Source organism: Osmia bicornis, chromosome 14, assembly GCF_907164935.1.
Source record: "Osmia bicornis bicornis chromosome 14, iOsmBic2.1, whole genome shotgun sequence".
Lineage (NCBI taxonomy): Eukaryota > Metazoa > Arthropoda > Insecta > Hymenoptera > Megachilidae > Osmia > Osmia bicornis.
Window position 1 is genome coordinate 1,993,606 of NC_060229.1, and position 18,798 is coordinate 2,012,403.

General features: G+C 43.1%; 1 protein-coding gene and 2 non-coding genes across 3 annotated transcripts; 2 read left to right on the plus strand and 1 right to left on the minus strand.

Moving 5' to 3' along the window:
• Positions 1-2,115: 2,115 nt before the first annotated feature.
• Positions 2,116-3,039, minus strand: LOC114872559 (EF-hand calcium-binding domain-containing protein 1-like). Its single transcript, XM_029179865.2, has 5 exons — positions 2,913-3,039; positions 2,683-2,843; positions 2,543-2,623; positions 2,374-2,484; positions 2,116-2,304 (listed from the first exon to the last, which is right to left on the minus strand). The coding sequence occupies exons 1-5, from the start codon at positions 3,037-3,039 to the stop codon at positions 2,116-2,118; spliced, it is 669 nt and encodes a 222-aa protein (XP_029035698.1).
• Positions 3,040-3,309: 270 nt separating this feature from the next.
• Trnai-aau lies at positions 3,310-3,384 on the plus strand. Its single transcript has one exon. It is a non-coding gene; the product is annotated as a tRNA-Ile (tRNA).
• Positions 3,385-3,568: 184 nt separating this feature from the next.
• On the plus strand, positions 3,569-3,643 carry Trnai-aau. The gene has a single exon. It is a non-coding gene; the product is annotated as a tRNA-Ile (tRNA).
• Positions 3,644-18,798: the final 15,155 nt, after the last annotated feature.

Here is an 18,798-nt window from a genome sequence, read left to right on the forward strand (position 1 = left end):
GTACCGAAAGGTGGATGGCCATTTTTCTGCTCGAGAAAACTTCCATTTCCTGACGCTCTTGTTTATGGGCTAATTAACTGCTTTCGAGGGTGCAACGCGCGCCTGCAGGTCAGTGGCATTAATGTTCTATTAACTTCTTCGCGAGTGATTAAATACTCGCTAAGAACGACAGGAATTTTAGGAAGTATCGCGGTTGAAATGCCTCCTATTTCTACTATTTTATTTCCAATAATCCTGTCACAATCGATCGATCTATGATCAATAAATCCGACGTTATCTCGTTGAAACGAAATACCGTTGCCCCTGTAAATGGCACGTTTCTCTCAAGTTTATAAGGGCAAGGGTGAGGCGTGTTGCGCGAGCACCGTGCACGATGTTTTATTTCGCCTTCACCCTCGCCTTTTCATCTTCTTTATGCTGCCATGCGTGCACACGTACGCGTGAATGCGATCTACGCATTGGATTTCACGTGAATCGCACCCCTCGACGAATTACCAGACTGGATTTATCGCTGAAGAAAAAGGCTCGCAGGGTATTTCGGTAATCCTTTGCCGCGGACCACGATGCCGGCCCCTTTGATGCGTAGGCGTGGGCCACGCAAATCGAATCGGTCCGTGTCTCATCACGTTTCATCCGAATCATCGCCATTCCGCGTAACTGAGCCTGATTAGGATTTATGCTTTCTATGGCCTCCCATAACAGCCGTTGAAACAGTAGCGTAATTAGGAGGTAGAGGATCAAAAGGGTTAATCAAAATTTTATATTTTTAATAAATATCAGAATATTTTCGCCAACTGCACACGTCCCTTTTTCCTTCTACGATCAACGAATTTACGAACATCCTGGACTACCTCTATCTCCCCCCTTTCGGCCATGTACCGCAGACACAAATACGAACATTTCGCTGTCGACACACCACGGGCATGTTTTCTCAGCTGGTGCCCTAACTCTCGATCTCGACGATCCTCCATCCTCCCTCGTCTTCTTCCATACCACGGCAGAATCCTGGTGGATCCTTTCAAGACACGGTCGGCTACCCACAAAGGATCTGCCCTTTCATACGCACGTTATTATACTCTTTACAGAATATCGTTCCACCTTCTCAATGGTGGAAGAAAGAACGAGGACTTGGCCCAATCAGCCGAGTGTTGGTGTTACTCGTTCGTATACGTGTATCGCCCACGCATTGTGGCGAGAGCCTCCTGGCCAGGGTGGACGTACCGACGAAAGCCTCGAGATTTTCTCGTTTAATTTGTTGTTATAGCTGCTTGAGATGCGGATCGGGCCATTCGTTCGAGACCTACGATCCTCAAACATTCATTATGTTTTTTTGTAACACATCCACCAATGCTGAAACGCGACTTGAATCGCGGCTTTTGCGCGAACCCCTTGTTTGCTGTGTACTCGGTAGGAGAGACGTGTTTGCGCCAGCGGTCGCATCCAGCTAACCGTCTCTATTAATCGGGATGAAATAGGGTGAGATCAGGAGGGTTGTATTTGGAAAATACTGGAGTGGAGCGAAATATAGATGGGAACGTTGAAAGCGATGGACAATTAATGGTATTTTGTCAAGGGGGTAATTTTAAGGTAGATGAAGCAACAACTATAAATTTTATAAAATTTATTTGTCAAATAATACAAAAATAATAGCCACAGTAATTGACAAGATTTCGATAAAACACAAATTACAAAATGTACATCAAATTTCTCCAAACTCAAACAGGAATAAAATAAAGAGCATTGCTCGAGTAAACACAAATTGCGCTCAGAGAGTTGAATTGAGCAATTCGATCGGCCCCTTCCACGATTACATCACCGATTGCATCTGATGCGATTAGGAGATGGTATTATCGCGGTCCATTAGCGATTGTTTGTAAGGAAGAGCAAGTCAATCTTTCTCGTTCGATGAATCGTAAGGAATGCACCTCAGGTTCATCGGCAAGCTCGAAAATTTAGTGGAGCGTTCTCGTACCCAGGCAGGATCTCTTCTGACTGATTTGGCACATTTTCCTCCTCTATTTGCTACCAAGAGTGCTTCTGGCTTTTCGACAAGAGTCTACCTCTTGGCGAGGTGTTCGTGGAGCGTTACTCGAATTAAACGAACAGTTTGGATTATCAGTATCTTCCTAGTTCATCGGTGAACGTGGACAAAAATACGTGGCAAGCTTCTTTCGTAGGAAAAACAGGACCCATGCATTCCAGGAGAAGTTCGTTTCGTTCTTTCACTGCTGTTTTAAAGTCCTCTTTGGAAATCACACCGTCGCGATCTACGTCCATCTTTCTTATCAACATGTCTATCAAATCCTGAAACAAAAGGATTTTTATGTCTGTAAATAGGTTCGTTAGTTAATTATTAATTATGTTTAATTCTACCTTAACTGCTTCGTCGGGATTTTCATCGTTTTGAAGTTTTATTAAACATCCACGCATTGTTGGAAATATGTGCTCTTTCTTCAATTTCTGGGTCCTCATGTAGTCGTACGTCTGTAAAAACATGAGTTTAATTAATTTCACAAATTTAGAGAATGTTACATATAATTACTTGATAAGCAAAACGTATTTTTTCGTTCAAATTTCCACGAAGAACAATGGACAATCCTTCGGCCCATTGATCAGTGTGTATCTAAAATAATGACTCATTAATAACTGATGAAGGTTTCAATTAATGATGATTTTGATTACCGTCAAAGCATTGTGTCTATCGAATACTGAAAATACTCTGTCGATCAATAAATGACGAATATTTTCCGTGAAATCGAAACCAGAATGAAAGAGGTCTCGAAACTTCAATCTGTTCATGGGACCTAACGTTTCGACGCATTTGCGATGAATTATTGCCAGAGCTATAAAACATAAATGAGTTATACAAAAATTCCTTATTAAAAATTGTATGTTATTAAAAAAGATATAACCTTCAACTTCTCTGTAATTAAAATAAGTCTGCTGTGACAAATGTTTGAATTTCTGATGATTATTTGTTCTAAATACGATCTCTTTCAGAGTATTATTTAACATGTCAATTGGTTGTTCAGCAGGCATTTTGATTGATTTTTATACTTGTCAATTTTGCAAATTTTACTCTCAGAAAAAAAACTTGGTTATCAAGAGTTTTTCAATTTTGAAGCAGAGAGTCAATTGTTCTGCGATATCTTTACTTCTTCGATGATTCACCATGGTTCATACGTAAACTTATTTTCCTTATTAATATACCAACATAGACAAAGTTTTGCAGCGTTAGTTAATTTATTTAAAAATAAATGTGCAGTGTAAATTTTCCTGAAATACTTACAATTTGTCGCCTCTTACATCGGCCCATTAGCTCAGTTGGTTTAGAGCGTCGTGCTAATAACGCGAAGGTCGCGGGTTCGATCCCCCCATGGGCCAAGTTTGTTTTTTTGCATTTTTATTTCTATTTATTGCAGAATATAAGAAGAATAATTTTAGAATTCAAAAATGAGGTCCAAGCGATTAACATAGACAAAGTTTTGCAGTGTTTGTTAATTTATTTAAAAATAAATATGCAGTGTAAATTTTCCTGAAATACTTACAATTTGTCGTCTCTTACATCGGCCCATTAGCTCAGTTGGTTTAGAGCGTCGTGCTAATAACGCGAAGGTCGCGGGTTCGATCCCCCCATGGGCCAAATTATTTTTTTTTGCATTTTTATTTCTATTTATTGCAGAATATAAGAAGAATAATGTTAGAATTCAAACATGAGGTCCAAGTGATTAAATTCAGTAATTAGCACTTAAATTCACATAGCACTTTCATCTTGATTACATTTCTCTTGTGGTAATGATAAGATAATGATTACATGTTGTTTTATAATAACAGTCTGTGAGTTTGATAAACAACTCGATCTCTCACCTTTGCAATCAATTTCAGAGTTTGATAAATCTCTAAACGAAATTCCCAATCCCTGAAATTCATCAGAGAAGTCGTACCATTTTCAACCGCATAACATAGCAACTTTTCCGGCGTAGCATTTCAATGATGTCAGCATGCCAGACCCCTGTCACAGTTAAGCACTCAATCAAGCCGAACGCTCGGGAGAAACAATAAGCGAACGAAGTTCCAGTCGCGTGGGTGTTTCGCGCGATAATACGCGAGGACAGACGTAGCGTAGACGCGACCTCGCGATGTTCTTCCCGCACGGTCCCTGTAATCATCAGCTCATTAGTCCTCGCTGGCAGATAAATTACGGCCGCGAAGACAGGCGAAAGAACGGCGCGGTATTGTTTCTCGCGCGAAAGGTTACGTCGAATCGATTTCGCGAAAGGTGCCACGAGCAACGCGGATGCATTCGAGAGGGTGGATGGAATTCTCGGTCCTGAAAGCGAACGACCGTAATCTTGGGCTATCTAACGTTGTAAACGTAGCGAGGTGATGATTTGCGACCTCCCTGCAGCGAACGTGGCTTCAGGGAGGAACGCCAGACTTCTCCGGACCCTTAGATTCAATTTCGCGGGGCGTCAGCCGCTGACGCGACGTCCGCCCACCTTTTGCGAGACGTTGATGTACGATACGGTGCACCGGCCTCGACGGCCGCGCGAAACTTCGACGATTCGCGCTTGGATTGTTTTTCGACCCGTAAAACCCTGCCGAGTAATTTCTTCTTCTTGTTGGAGGAAGCTGGGAGTTGGACGATGCTGGTAGTTTGAATAAAATTAAGTTTATTTAAAATTTGCTCTTCGAGGATCGAAGCGTGACTCAGTTCCTCATTTTTCCATATTCACACACCATAAGGAAACCGATCGACCCTTCCGTTCTCACAGTCTCGATCACTGAAGCGTATCGATCCTCTTCGAGAAAAAGCCTGTTCATCTCGGCGATGATCGGCTAAGCATCGTTCCGATCGGAATGCACGAACCGGTGCTAGAGAACGTAGACATCGACGGGTTAATTAAGATCGCGGACATCGTAGGGAAGATCGAAACGCGCAATAACTCACGATGCTGGCTAGCCGAGCCGTGAGAAAGACGCATCCTCCTGCGTGTTACACAATTTACATTTCATAACGTGCACGGGAGCGGATCGCATCCGCGCTTGATCGTAAGGACCCGCGTAAATATCCGATGCACGCGATCTGCGCCTCGTGAAAGCTGCGAGGAAGATCTAGAGATCCTTAGGAGAGGCAGGGTTATCGAGAGGGTGTCGATCGAAGGTTAGCATGTCGTTACGCAAGCGTCAGTCTTCGACACGCAACTCTTCCAGCACCTACACGCACCGGAGCGTGTCTCATCCGCGATACCGACTTCATGGAAACTATGTAATTAAGAATGTTGCGAGTTAAATTACCGCAAGAGAAGATGCGTAATCTGACGCTTCGCGGGAGAACATGTTGAGGTGAATTTTATTTTTCTATGAAACGAGCTCGTATTTATGTTCCAGGATAGGTTTCGCGTTTTAGATGATGCGAGGATCGGTGGAATTTAAATTGCAGATTGAGATAAGGAATGTTTCTGATTTTTCTTTTCTGGAACGATGCAGCGTAGCTTCTTCTAATTACATTTATGAAAATGAGTAACGTCGACAGAAAATCGTGATTCCTGTTCTGACTCTGGTTTCTCTTTCAGGTCCGCGCGCAGTCACCGAGCAATAACTCTAAAATTTGAATGCACCGGGCGTCGGGGTAGTCTACCCCCAAGGCAACGATGGTAATAGGCGCTCAACCCTTGCGTCAACACCCACTAACGGAACCACGGTGTGCCGAATGGTCCTGGCCACCACCACGTCGTAAATAAAACGAAAATTGTTGACCAAATGCCTTTCGGCTTGGTTTTTAAGCGTTAAACAAAGGGCCACGTTCGATGTCGGTCGTCGTATCTTTGATCTCTGTTTGCCAACGCATGCATCACCGGCCAGATAATCGGGAATAATTATTTGTTAGATAAATACGATCTGAACGGTCGATAGGAAGCCGAAATTTATGATGGACCACTTGTACCGCTTGTAAATGACGTAGAGAACCAGCTCGCGTCCGACTATGAATCGCGCTCGATCTTCGCATAAAGAGGGTTCGAGCTGTTGATCGCGTGCGAGCTTCGATTTTCGGTATTAACGCTTACCTGCGCGTTCGGGGCCCGTCTGCCTCGAATTGTTTATGGGGCCACGGCTCCGGCTAATTTGAAATTCTAATTAATCCGCGCCTCGTTAATGATCGTTCCGGGAGGGCTCGAAAACGCGGAGCCGAGAAAGATACTTCGGCTTTGATGCTAGGAGCTGGTTATTCTTTTCGATTTTCCTTTACACCTTTCTTCGTTTTGCTTTCGGTAAGGCTGTCGTGTTAAATTCAAATCTTGTTCCCTAATAATTAATTGCGGATATAAAAATAATCCCCATGTGAAGACATCTACCGAGTTTATAGGTAATAAAGGAGGCACAGAAATGGGTTGTAAAATAAACTGAGAGGATCATATTTTTATGTATTTCACTGACTTTTATATTCCATAATCATATTTTATACCGCAAAATTGTTACTTGAATTTTTTTAACAATTCATGTCGAAGGAGACAAGATTTTCTGGAGACAAGTGTTGCTTTCGGCGTTACAGAAAAAAAGGTGAAAATCAAACAAGGATTTCCTCAATGAGGAACGAGATTGATTAATCGTCTCAGGAAGTAGCCACAAGATGTTTCTTTAGGCGCTCCGTAAAAACAGACCTGTAACGCGTGTTAAATTCATCAGGGGAGGAGTTCTTAATGATCCACACTTTGCTTCTCTAAGGAAAAACGGGAAATGATTGATGGTCATCGAAATTTGATTGCTGAAATCTCGTTGACGCAGCTGGCTACTGTTTTCACAATTGTCAAACATCCTCTGCTCCGTCTTCGCTTATGTATCATTTTAATTATTCCATTTCCTTTCGGTAGATGTGCACCGTGAAAATCAATATTTTATTAACAGCTGTGTAATACGTTTAAAAGGTGTCGAAAAATACTTCCACCCTCGAAACGTTCAAACGAACGTCCACCAGTGTCCACGGGTGGTTCGCGTGTCGTGAACGCGGAATTGTTGTGTAACAACATTGAAGTAAGTTGTACGACAAATGTCGAACGAAGGCTCGAACTAAGTGAACCGTGAATCGATGGGATCACAGTTTGCAAGCCGTCCCGTGCCCGTTCGGGATTCCTTTCTTCCGTGGTGCGTTTTCCCTATTGTGAATGGAACATCTTGGACCTCATACCGGGACATTGTGTAGCTCAGCGAGAGGATCGAGGGGTGTGGGACACCGAGGATTGAATGCGTGGGTGGCAGAGTCACACGCCGTAAGAGAAACTTCAAATCCGGTCTAATAAGGCGTCCCAACGTCGCGACACGCCTCGTTAAATTTCTCGAAACTGTTTACGCCGATTTTGCCTCGCGGAAAATATGTTTTCCCAGATATGGTCGTGAAAAATATTTGTAACCCGTGCCAGGTATGTTTGCAAATTCTTCAAAGTCCAAAGATGCTGTATAGATGTGATTTTCTATTGGATCAATTTTCCATTTGAAAAATTTCCAAATTTTGTGAAGGATGGAGTTAATAGGTGGAAGAAACTTGAATCCAAAAATATAACAAATTCTTCCTCGTTCATTTAAACACCTGTCTCCCAATCTTCAATTAAATTTCAAACCACATGCTCGTTCAACCCCGCACAAATCACCATAGGTCCGCCATAAATCTCGAGGATGAACAACAAAACCACCACCCCAAGTTAACGCGACTTGGTGGTAGAAAAAGGTGTCGAGAACGCGGTGGAACGTCTGGCAATTTCCGGTGTATTTATAACTGGCAGACGTGTTCAACCCTTCTTAATAAATGAGCGTACGGTGATCGCGACAAATGGGGTGGTTGATGTCTGCGATCTCGAACAACGGCTGACGCGTTCGTTCGTCCCACGGCTATCATCCCCTATCAACGAGTGGTAAGATTGAAAAATCGTGTCAGCTTTATCACTGCATTTCGGACGCGACTAAATCAGGCGTGTTCATTTTAAGCGTTTGTGGGCGTTGAAACGCAGCTTGTCTCGTTTCGATGGCTGTCGTCGCGCACCGGAAAAGGAACAGCCCGGATTGAAAGAATAAATTACCTAAGTCAAAGAGAAAAATGAGAAAATTATTCCGAGCCCTTTTAGGTGTCAGTTGCTATTCATTTATAGATTTGGTTAATTACGAATGAAAGGAGGGTGATTTTCGCAGGGTCCTTAAAGGATTTTCGAGTTCAATAAATTTAAGGGTGTCGAGTATGTTTAATTTCAAGTAAAAATCCTTTCTCCGCTATTCTCTTATACCAATACGAGGTTTCTTCACGGACAATAGATCCGTTTGAAAGGATATTCTTTAGAACGGTTACATAATCTACATCTCTTGCAGTTCACAAGGAGCAGATGTCCTAGGAGGAACGGTGGCATAAGAAATATTTAACATACAGGACTGAAAGGGCCGGCATTCCTAATTTTCAGTCTGGCCGGCATCCAATCTCAGTCTCGGGGATCCACAATGCCGCTCTATTTCCTTGACGCGTATACAATCGCGTCATAGTAATCCTGTTAGGAGACGGTTCGCTGGCCAGAATACACCCTGCTGGGAACAGAAAAAGGGGGTGCCATCTCTCAGTCGGGATCGAGCAATCTCAGCCCACGTTAAAGGCAACTCGATTTATCGCAAAATAGATTCCGCCTCGTCTCCGACGTATATCGAGTCTGTTTCAGCTGACGCGTCGCAAAGTTTTCCTGCAAATTTTATTCAAATTCAATATTCTCGATGGAATTTCTTCCCAAAGCAGCAATAATTTTCACGCTTCTTGTCGTCGAGTCAATTTCAATTCTCAATTCAACCTCATTTTATTGACTTAATTATTATTTCGTTGAATATTCCAAACATTTCGCTTCATCCTTCAATTTAAAATACCGCGTCGTAACAAAGTGGGGCTTTCAAGCTCCATTAAATTTCAGTGTTATTTTCTGCAACAATGTCCAACGAACACGGCGCATGATTTCCATGTTTTCACGCAGTAAACAAAATTCCCCGACCAACAGACCGAGCGTCTGGTGGCAAACAGTAGAGGATATTCCCGTTTCGAAAAGCTCCTTCGAACACGATCGATGCATCGCGTTCGAATAATTCGCGCTTTGTGAGCCGGTAAAGAACGAGTTTGGCAAACGTCCCGCGACAAAAGGCGTTTCCCTTGCCCGTTCCCGGCCCGCAGAATAATCCTTTCGTAGTAAATTACACTTTAAAGGAGGCTTTCGCGAAGATCGGCCACGAGTCGCATTAAATCCCTTATACCCGGTATTGTGGAATTTGCTTGTAAACAAGATTTAGGGATTTGTCCTGTGGCCACGAAAATATGATAAGCCTTTCGTTTCTTCGCCGTTCCCCGTTCTGTCCGTCTGTCTCTGCTACTCTTTAACTTCGATCGCGTCCACGGCGCACCGTCGTGTTTATGAAACGTAAAACCGTGAAAAAGCTCGCAAAGAGGATTTTCGGACTAAACCCGACGTTCGATCCGACCACGTTAAGGTGGAAGATTGCTGGTTAAACTCCGGACAGGTCGTGTCGGATCGACGATGCCCAACGGTATAATATCGCGGAACATAATATTTTTAATCCACTTTTTTCATCGAATATCAAGCACACATATTCGGGGACCGATTCTACGGAAACCTAATATTCGATCGAGGCTCTCGTGTTCCATCGATTCCGTATTATTTCCCAAGCAAGAAGGGATTACCGTGAATGGCTATATACTTTTAATCCAGCGTACGGTAACCGGATAGCATCGATAGATCGAGGTTTATCGATCTTAAATTACCGATACACCGTCGGAACTGGGTCGCGCACACCCACGTGTTCGCCAGTCGCATTAAGGATTACCCCTGGCGACGTGTAATCTCGATTAATCATGGGGAATGAGTTCCGATGCGAAAAAAATCCAACCCCTTTCTTTTTTCCCCTTCAGTCTCAAGTTGATTCGCGGAATTTCGCTTGGGAATTTATGAACGTAGCTTCGTTTCAAGGATAATTAATTAGGAATTTGTTGCACCGACGATCTTTTGAGATTTCGGGTCATGGAAATGAGGTAACGCGAACTTCTCGTGATCGAACCCGAGGACCTCCATCGAAATTTGACCTTCAACAATCGATAATTCGTGTAATTGCGACTTTCGGCCGGAAGCATGAAATTAATGGTTATTCCAGGATGGTTGGCTGCCAGAGATGAATCGATGCCACGGGTCCAGGACCTTTGCCTTGGGGACTATTCATCAAACGCGATATACGTGACCGAGTCCTTAATTAAAGCTATGCATACAGCACAATTAGAAACGCCACGAATGGACGAACGAAACGGAAGGCGTACGGTGTTCTTCGACGAATAATTTATATGGTACGCGTATTTAGCGGGGCCGACAAATCGCGCTAACGAGAATCGATTTCCCGATAATTAAAGTGGGAATTGATAGCTCGCGAATCGATAGACCTTCATTTGCAATATTTCAAAGCTGACCAGACACTCGAATCGTCAATTATATTATACACTTCATGAATTTCTCGTTTGTCAATTATTTTTATAGAATGCAAACGAACTCTCTATTCAAGAATTTTCAATACCAACACAGTTTATCGAACAATGATTTCCTTTTCACTAAAATTTCTACGCATCATCCCGTTTTAACGATTGAATTCAGATTAATCAGGGCGAAGCAGAGATAGCAGCACCCAAGTCTCGGCTTCTCCGATCCACTTATCTGATGATCGTTTAATTGACGCCGCGAGAAAGTGTTAATTCAGAGGTGTTAAACAGATGTCCAATCGATATGCATCTTTAATTTCGTTTCAAACCCGAGTGTAATTGGCTCGATGAGATAAACTCGACTGTTTGCTCTGTTAATACCGATCGTTGCCATTGTTAACGTACTCGTACTCGTGTTCGCGTTTCGATCGCGTACCCTTCTCCGCTCGTGCTAATCGAATCGTTTTATCGATAGAAAGTGTCAAGTAAGAGGTAAGAGAAAGTCACGTATCGGTTTTATGCCTCGAGGAATGCGAACCATGGATCTAGAGGTGTTCGTTGGATTTCCGCACACCCACCAGGCGAATCTAACACGCGATAGCTTAACCTTTTCGAGTTTTGAAAGAAGGTATACCAAGCAAAATGTCATATACATAGTTTATTTAGGATAAAAAATTGAAAGTGAACAATTTGAGGAATGATGGTCACCTCAATTATTTTTTAATGAATTGAAAATTTGAAATTGAATTATAATTTTATCATTATTTACCATGTCGAATTGCAACCAAGATCAATAATTTGCAATTTCGAGGGACGTTTCGAAATGAGCATTGCATAAGGGTTATTTGCATTCTGTAATCCAAAGATTGTTGTCTGCAACAATCGAAAGAGGGATTGTTTAAAAAGAATCATCTCGATACGAGGCAATCAGAAAATCCATCAAAAATCAATCAAGGAAATCAATGATTACTATTATTACTTTTCAGCAGCCTCGGTTGATAGCAGGATGGAATTGTTGGTCATTCTTTAACTCAAATTAGGATCGATCATCGAGGATCGTATACGTACCGTGTCCAAAAAGAAACAAACAATTCTATCGTGCAAATCTTTCGTACAAAGGAAAAGCTGGAAATGATCAAAGGCATCGTGTGCCACGTGGCTGGAAAACAGGGAAATAAGGGAAAAGAACATAAGCCGACTGTGCGTGATGGTGTTTTCAGAAAAGAAGATCCTCGATAAACGTTTGGAAAGCAGGAGGTTTCAAAATGGAGCCACGGGTGAATCTCTTTCATGAAGTAATGACCAAAAGCAGGATTCCTTTGTAGTTACATTGAAATATCCCATTGAGGAATCTTTCAGAGGCATTGTGTTTCTTTAAACCAAGGGAACAATAAGCTGTGTTCTTACCTTTGGTGGCCACTTGGTGACCACATCGTTTGTTTCCAAACTAAGGTTTTTCAATAAAATAGTTGCAAATTTTAAACATCAATTTCAAATCAAAATAAAATCCCTTAGAATGATGAAGGATTAATCGTCGAGAAAGGAATCTATTAAAATGACGATGCAATTATTCGTCTAGAACGCGGTAGCAATTTCCCGAGCATGAAAAAAGACATCGAGGCAATCGGCTTATCTTAAACAGGCCAGGATCAAAGCTATAATCTAAAGCATACATTTTTCCAAGCAACCTGGAACGTATAATCGCGACACGTGCACCGAGACGCGGTCGTTAATTTCGCAATAATTTGCAGTGCAGGCCGGATTTACGAGCGTCTCCTCGGCGAAGACGCCGAGCGTATTTACCTGCAGCCTCTTACCTGTTACCTGTACTCTGGGACACGTGACACACGCGAGTGGCACGCGCGGCGTACGCTCGCCTCTTCCAATGGTAGAACCAGTTCTCCGTGGAATAGAAACAACGCTCCCTTTCCTTCGAGGTGCCCCGTGTGGCCACGATGACCCCCGTTGGCCCCTAAGGAATCCTAGCTACTTTAATTAAACGAATTTCTTGCTAACGATCGCTATCACTATTCTGCTCGACTATAAAGCGAGTTAAGGTACGAGGAAGATCGGAGCCGGGAACTTGAGGTTGCATTTTTAGAATGCACTTTGGTGCATCCGAGAGAGACACACCAGGTGCATCAACAGATGCAATTTTTTAATTATTACTGATTTATCTAGCAAGCCAGGATTTTCACAGTAATCGAAACGTATAAATTCCATCGTTTCTTCACGATCGGTTGTCAGAAAGGAAGATTACGCTGCTGATGGCTGCGTGTCACGCAGTCGGTGCGTACCTGCATGCCCGATGGTACAGAAAACGTTCTCACAATTATTGCCAGTTTTATTGCGTAATCACGTTTCCCTGCGCGGTGTAGGAGCGGCTGCTCGAAGGAATCGCATGAAATTAGCATTTCCAACGGCATACGCCGCTTCCCACGGCTCGCATACGTACCTATCGGACCTTAGCCTACGTGGAATAATAAGGAGCATCCACGAACGCGTTCCATCCTCGGTCGGGATGGTAGACGAACGAATCCGGTATCCGTTTCGTGGTTTTACACACGCATCTCTAATGGCTTTAAATTCGCCGACAGATTAAAGAGCACCGGTCCTCGCGTGGCTCTTAACGTTCGGTTAAACAATTTCAGATTTTCTTCGAATACTTCTCTTTCTCGCGATGGTACGTTCATTGCCGAATACAAGGAGGCTTTTATTTTTACAAATTTCAAGAATTCCAAACAACGATCGAATTCTTTTTACCCAAAGTCCAAGGTCCATTGATCAACCACCATGCTCCTGCGACTATCGCGAAAATTTCGGCAGATTAATGTCGCTTTTAATATCGCCACGAACCAGAACCCCGTCCGTGTGTTTATTAAAAATAAGAAGTCAGGCTGGTTTCGCCTTTTAAGTTACACGATCGCGATATCGTCTGGGGGGGTGGAGCAGGAGGGCGCATCCCGGTCCAGGAGTTTCGTAAAATAAACAGCGAACCGTTCGACGCGCTTCTAAGAACGTTTCTCTCGTTTTATGAATATTCATGAGGTCGATGCAAGAGCCGGCTATAACGTGGCTCACGACACTCTTATTTTTCTATAATAATAGCATCCCCGTGGCATCGGGGATAGCCGGGTCCCGGTGTTCGTCCTCGCTTAAAACATTTTATCGGATCATTTATATCTCATGAACAGCCATAAAGACACGCGCGGTAGGGGGAGTGTTTTGCATGAGAAGTGGCCGAAAATACATAGGAATTAATTAGGCTGCCATAAATACCGGGTTCCCTTGCTTTTTTACGGGAACGAAACCCGTCGACCGTGGGGGCGTGTTTGTTGAAAGAGGACTTTTGACACTTCACCGTGTAACGTAACGCGAGCTCAAACATAATTCAACGCCATAACGAAGGAACGAATGCATTAACATTCGTCCGGTTGTCGAAGCCCTTTCGCGAGCCGATCTTTCTCTACACGATTTCCACTTTAATTTACAACTTCCACCGGGTGAACGGGTTCCGAGATTCACCGGGGAATTTGCATTTCCCTGCTCCGCCTATTAAACAAAGGATCTCGGTTTTACGCTCCTTAAATCATTCTGCTACACTCGATGAACCCATTAAGAAACGATCCCTACTCGTGTTAGAGCAACCTGATTCATTAACCGAGACTCTTTCATCTTCTTTAACATATTTACGTTTACTTATTAATTACTGCTGGAGCGAAAGGAATATTTTATGCCCTCAATTTGCAATCCAATACCATTGGTGTACCGAAACACCTAAATAAAATCCATACAGCATAAAAATGAAAAGATATAAATCTTTTTGAAACAATCGCTTTTCTATTATCCCATCGGAGAGTAGTCGGTTTGACGTTTTAATAACTGTGCAAATGGTTCGAGGCGATATAACCGATAATTAAAGGCAAATTTCGACAGACCAGTCGCTTTCCTAGGAATAGCTCCGTCACGATGATCCCGGTGGATCGATCCCGCAGGAGAGGATCCATCGATCGAACGGAATAGATGGAAAAGGCTTGGAACGTGACGGGCTTTGACTTGGGTCGAGCGAACCGATTCGATGGCTCGATAAGGAAAGTGCTCGAACGGTAGCCTGTAATTAACAACGTTAAGAGAAGAATTTTCGTTCTCTCCGGTCGGAGGGCAGCTGCTTTTGTGCCGGCTTCTCGTGCTCCTTTCCAGCGCACGTGATAAGCTGCAATTAAATTGATTGGCTCGCGGAATTCAGCTGCGGCGAACGCGTATGCATTTACACCGGGTGCAAAGGTGACCGCGAAGGGAATCACAGGAACGAGAAAAAGGCCAGGGACCTTGGATGAAATCGTGAGTGAATCTATCCTCGAGCCAAAAATCCCCGATCCCTATTAACTGAAAAGAAAAAAAATCATCCCTCAAGCCCATTATTTTAGCGAAAAAATGATACGTAACTAAAGCTGGTATCTAAGTATACAGTAGACCAGATCCAGTCCAGTTTCTCACGGTGGAGAAGAAGGTGTCCGCCTAAACCGGTGGTTGTCGAACGATTCTCTCCGGCTGCTAAGCAAACGACGCGCTCTTGGTCTACTTTTTCAGCAGCATCTCGTTGCCCGCAGCGATCGTGAAACGTGTCATTAGAGAAGCGTAAAAGGGAGCATCGATAAGGAAGGTGTTGAGAGATACGCGCTGTCTCGACGATCGCGAGGTGTTAAGCGGCGGCAACGTTATGAATAGCTGTTCCACGCGAGCAAACGGAACGCAGTGATTACAGATACAAAGACTGGACGTGCCTTTGTTTTCGAGCGGTCATGATTTTAGGAGGTCCCAGACATCCGCAGATGAGATTTAGTCTGCATGCAGAGAGCACAGCAGGTATGATAATCGTGCCTGTCTTACTAGCCCCCTATTTTGCCACACCTCGCACTGACAACTGAAAAGACAATTTTTAATACCTTTGATTTTATTTTGTTTTAGGAATCAACGTCGACAGCAGCATACGACTGACAAGTTATTAAAATAATTGTTTGACAAACTTGTATTCACTTCATCTATCTTGGTAAATAAATTATTTTAAAAAAGTAACTAAGTTATTATTTAATTTACTTTATTTATCTTCTTAGCTTATTAAATTAACTCATAAGGGGGATGAAATTTCTAATTCTATCTCACTTGTGGGCCTCGGCTCCTCATACTCTTTAATTTCTAATTTCATCCCTCCTTTTGAGCCAACTTCCATACTTTCAAATTATTTATTATTTTATTCCTCTTTATGGGCCTAGTTAGGACTACACAATATACTTGTATCCTTCTATTCCTGTACTCCACTGTCCATTATATTCCTTTCATCCATGTATTCCTTACATCCTCGCAACCCTTACATCCTTGCAACCCTTATATCCTCGCAACCCTTATATCCTCGCAATCCTTATATCCTCGCAACCCTTATATCCTCTATATGCCTTACATCTCTGCATTTCTCACATCCCTGCATCCTTTACACCTTTGCAACCCTTACACCTCTGCATCCCTTATATCATTTCGGGCCGAAATAGCGCCCTCTAGCGGCAAAAATGCGAACTAAATCTTCGATGTCCGTTCAGCGCCCTCTGGTGCCAAAAAAAGGAACTAAACTTTGCAGAAATTTTGGCCCTCTAGCGGCAAAAATGCGAACTAAATTCTCGATGTCCGTTCAGCGCCCTCTGGTGCCAAAAAAAGGAACTAAACTTTGCAGAAATTTTGGCCCTCTAGCGGCAAAAATGCGAACTAAATTTTCGATGTCCGTTCAGCGCCATCTGGTGCCAAAAAAAGGAACTAAACTTTGCAGAAATTTTGGCCCTCTAGCGGCAAAAATGCGAACTAAATTTTCGATGTCCGTTCAGCGCCATCTGGTGCCAAAAAAAGGAACTAAACTTTGCAGAAATTTTGGCCCTCTAGCGGCAAAAATGTGAACTAAATTTTCAAGGTCGATACAGCGCCCTCTGGCGGCGAAAAAAGGAACTAAATTTGTACAAAATTGCGCGGGTGAGTTACATAAGAGATGCAGGAATATAGGTGATACAAGGATATAAGGGATGAAGGAATATAAGGGAGGTGGAGGTGTAAAGGATGCAGGAATATAAGGGAGGTAGAGATGTAAATAATGCAGGAATATAAGGGAGGTAGAGGTGTAAAGGATGCAGGAATATAAGGGAGGTGGAGGTGTAAAGGATGCAGGAGTATAAGGGAGGTAGAGGTGTAAAGGATGCAGGAATATAAGGGAGGTAGAGGTGTAAATGATGCAGGAATATAAGGGAGGTGGAGGTGTAAAGGATCCAGGAGTATTATGGAGCTAGAAGTGTAAAGGATGCAAGAATATAAGGGAGGTAGAGGTGTAAAGGATGCAGAAGTATAAGGGAAGTAGAGGTGTAAAGGATGCAGAGCTGTAAAGAAAGCAGGGATGTGAGGAATGCAGCGATGTAAAGGAAACAGAGATATAAGGAATGGAGAGATGTAAATGAATCAGGGATGTAAGCGATGCAGAGATGTACGTGGACGATGTGCAGGTACATCCGTACCCCTCGGCGGTCGCTATGAGAGTGAGGTTCGCTCTAGGTCGAACAGTTTATAACGGTGCCACTGCCAGCTGGCTATGCATAATGTTGCATAACGAGACATCTGGATTACGCGTTTACTTGTTTACTTACATTTACTCGAATCAGTATTACCAGATATTTTTTTTTTTTTTTTTTAACGTGAGGAAATCTTGCATAAGACCCCCCACCGTCCCCCGGGGCAGGGCGGCGGGGGAGTGTCAGATTCTTACTGACTAAAACCTCACGGCGACCGGTACTGACGGTAGAAGGCTCCGGGATCTTACAAGTATTACTCCGGAGCCCTCCACGTCTGACACACAAGTGCCCATCTTGGAGAAGGTCTAAACTGAGACCTCCCCCTGTTGACTACTCTGTGGTCGACACCGGGGGTCGCACCCGGTGCCGGCCTTTCCTAGGGCCGCGTGCAAGGGCGCCCGGAGCCCCTACTCTAGACGCCAGCGGCCCTGAATAACTTAAATTCTATAAAAATTGCAGTGTATGTAATTAATTATTAATAAATGCAATGATTATAGTACAGCTGTAATAGTTATTCAAAAAGAAACAAATTATCATTAAAAACAAAAAAAAAATGTTGGGAACCAAGGATTTGAACTAGATTAAGAGTTGTATGTGTGAATTTGTCATACTTCAGAATGTAAGGAGTAAACTAACTTTAATTATTAATATCTTTTAAACAATTAGCCGTCTGCCCCCAAAAGGGGTATAGGCGTATTCAGCTCGACGAGCTCTACATGCTGGCAAAGTTTTATTAATAAGTGAGTGTAATATTTGGGTAGTTCTCCAACAAAAAACAATCACATATCACTTTTCCCACGCTTCGATTTCCACACAGAAGAACTAAATTCCAAAGAATTCCGTCATTAAAATCGGATCGTCCAATTCCACCAACGAAATTATTTCGGCACCCCGTAGTGGTTGGATCGATTCTCGTCGAACGGTTTCGAGCGAAAAAGGATCGCCGAGAATCACCCCCGGGGCATCGTTTTGCGCGGTGTGGAATTAACCGGTGCTTCCCCCTTTTCTAAAACCAACACGTAATTATCTCACCGCCGGTTGTTCGGTAATTTTCATCCTAGCGGCCCTTTTTCCACCGACAGGTACGGGCCACGCCGATAACCGATATTTACATGGCAGGTGATATCAATTATCGTTCGAGAGGCGCCGCTGCCCCGGGGGCCGAAATTGCAGCCGGTCTTTGGACCCGCTTCCCCGCCAATTTACTCGATTCGCGCCTTCGACGACTTTTTTTCCACGCTTCTCTAGCTTCGTCGAAAAGATGGACCTCTTGGGTGAATCAAGCTCCCTCGACTCGATTCAATGGACGACCTACAAAAAAGGGAGGCCGTCCTTCGATAGTCATTCTTGGCAGCGATTAATTTTTATTACCCTACGCAGCTTCGTTCGAGGGATGCAATATTGAGACTGCTAAGCTTGCACCCTAAAAAGTGTATTGAATCGTTTTCTTGAATCGTTTCCAAGAATTTTTAGGGGTAGTTTTGGATTTGCTTAAAAAGTAATTTGCCTAGTCAAGGATCGTTGCATGAAATTTCAATTTTATTTATTTATCTTAAAGTTGAAGAAATAAATACTTAACTCTGATTGACGCAACAATTGCAAAAATCATATGAGAAGGGGTTAATAATATGAAAGATTCTACATATAATTATCACTTTTAAAGCGCAAGGCTGCCCCAAACCCTCCCTTCATTTACCACTC

What these genes read in the sequence shown, in the direction of transcription:
- LOC114872559 (XM_029179865.2), bottom strand. Translation starts at nt 3,039, where the DNA reads ATGCCTGCTGAACAACCAATTGACATGTTAAATAATACTCTGAAAGAG. An exon ending in ATAGACACAATGCTTTGACG is followed by an intron (nt 2,624 to 2,682) that starts GTAATCAAAATC and finishes TCATTATTTTAG; the next exon opens with ATACACACTGATCAATGGGC. An exon ending in AAATACGTTTTGCTTATCAA is followed by an intron (nt 2,485 to 2,542) that starts GTAATTATATGT and finishes ATGTTTTTACAG; the next exon opens with ACGTACGACTACATGAGGAC.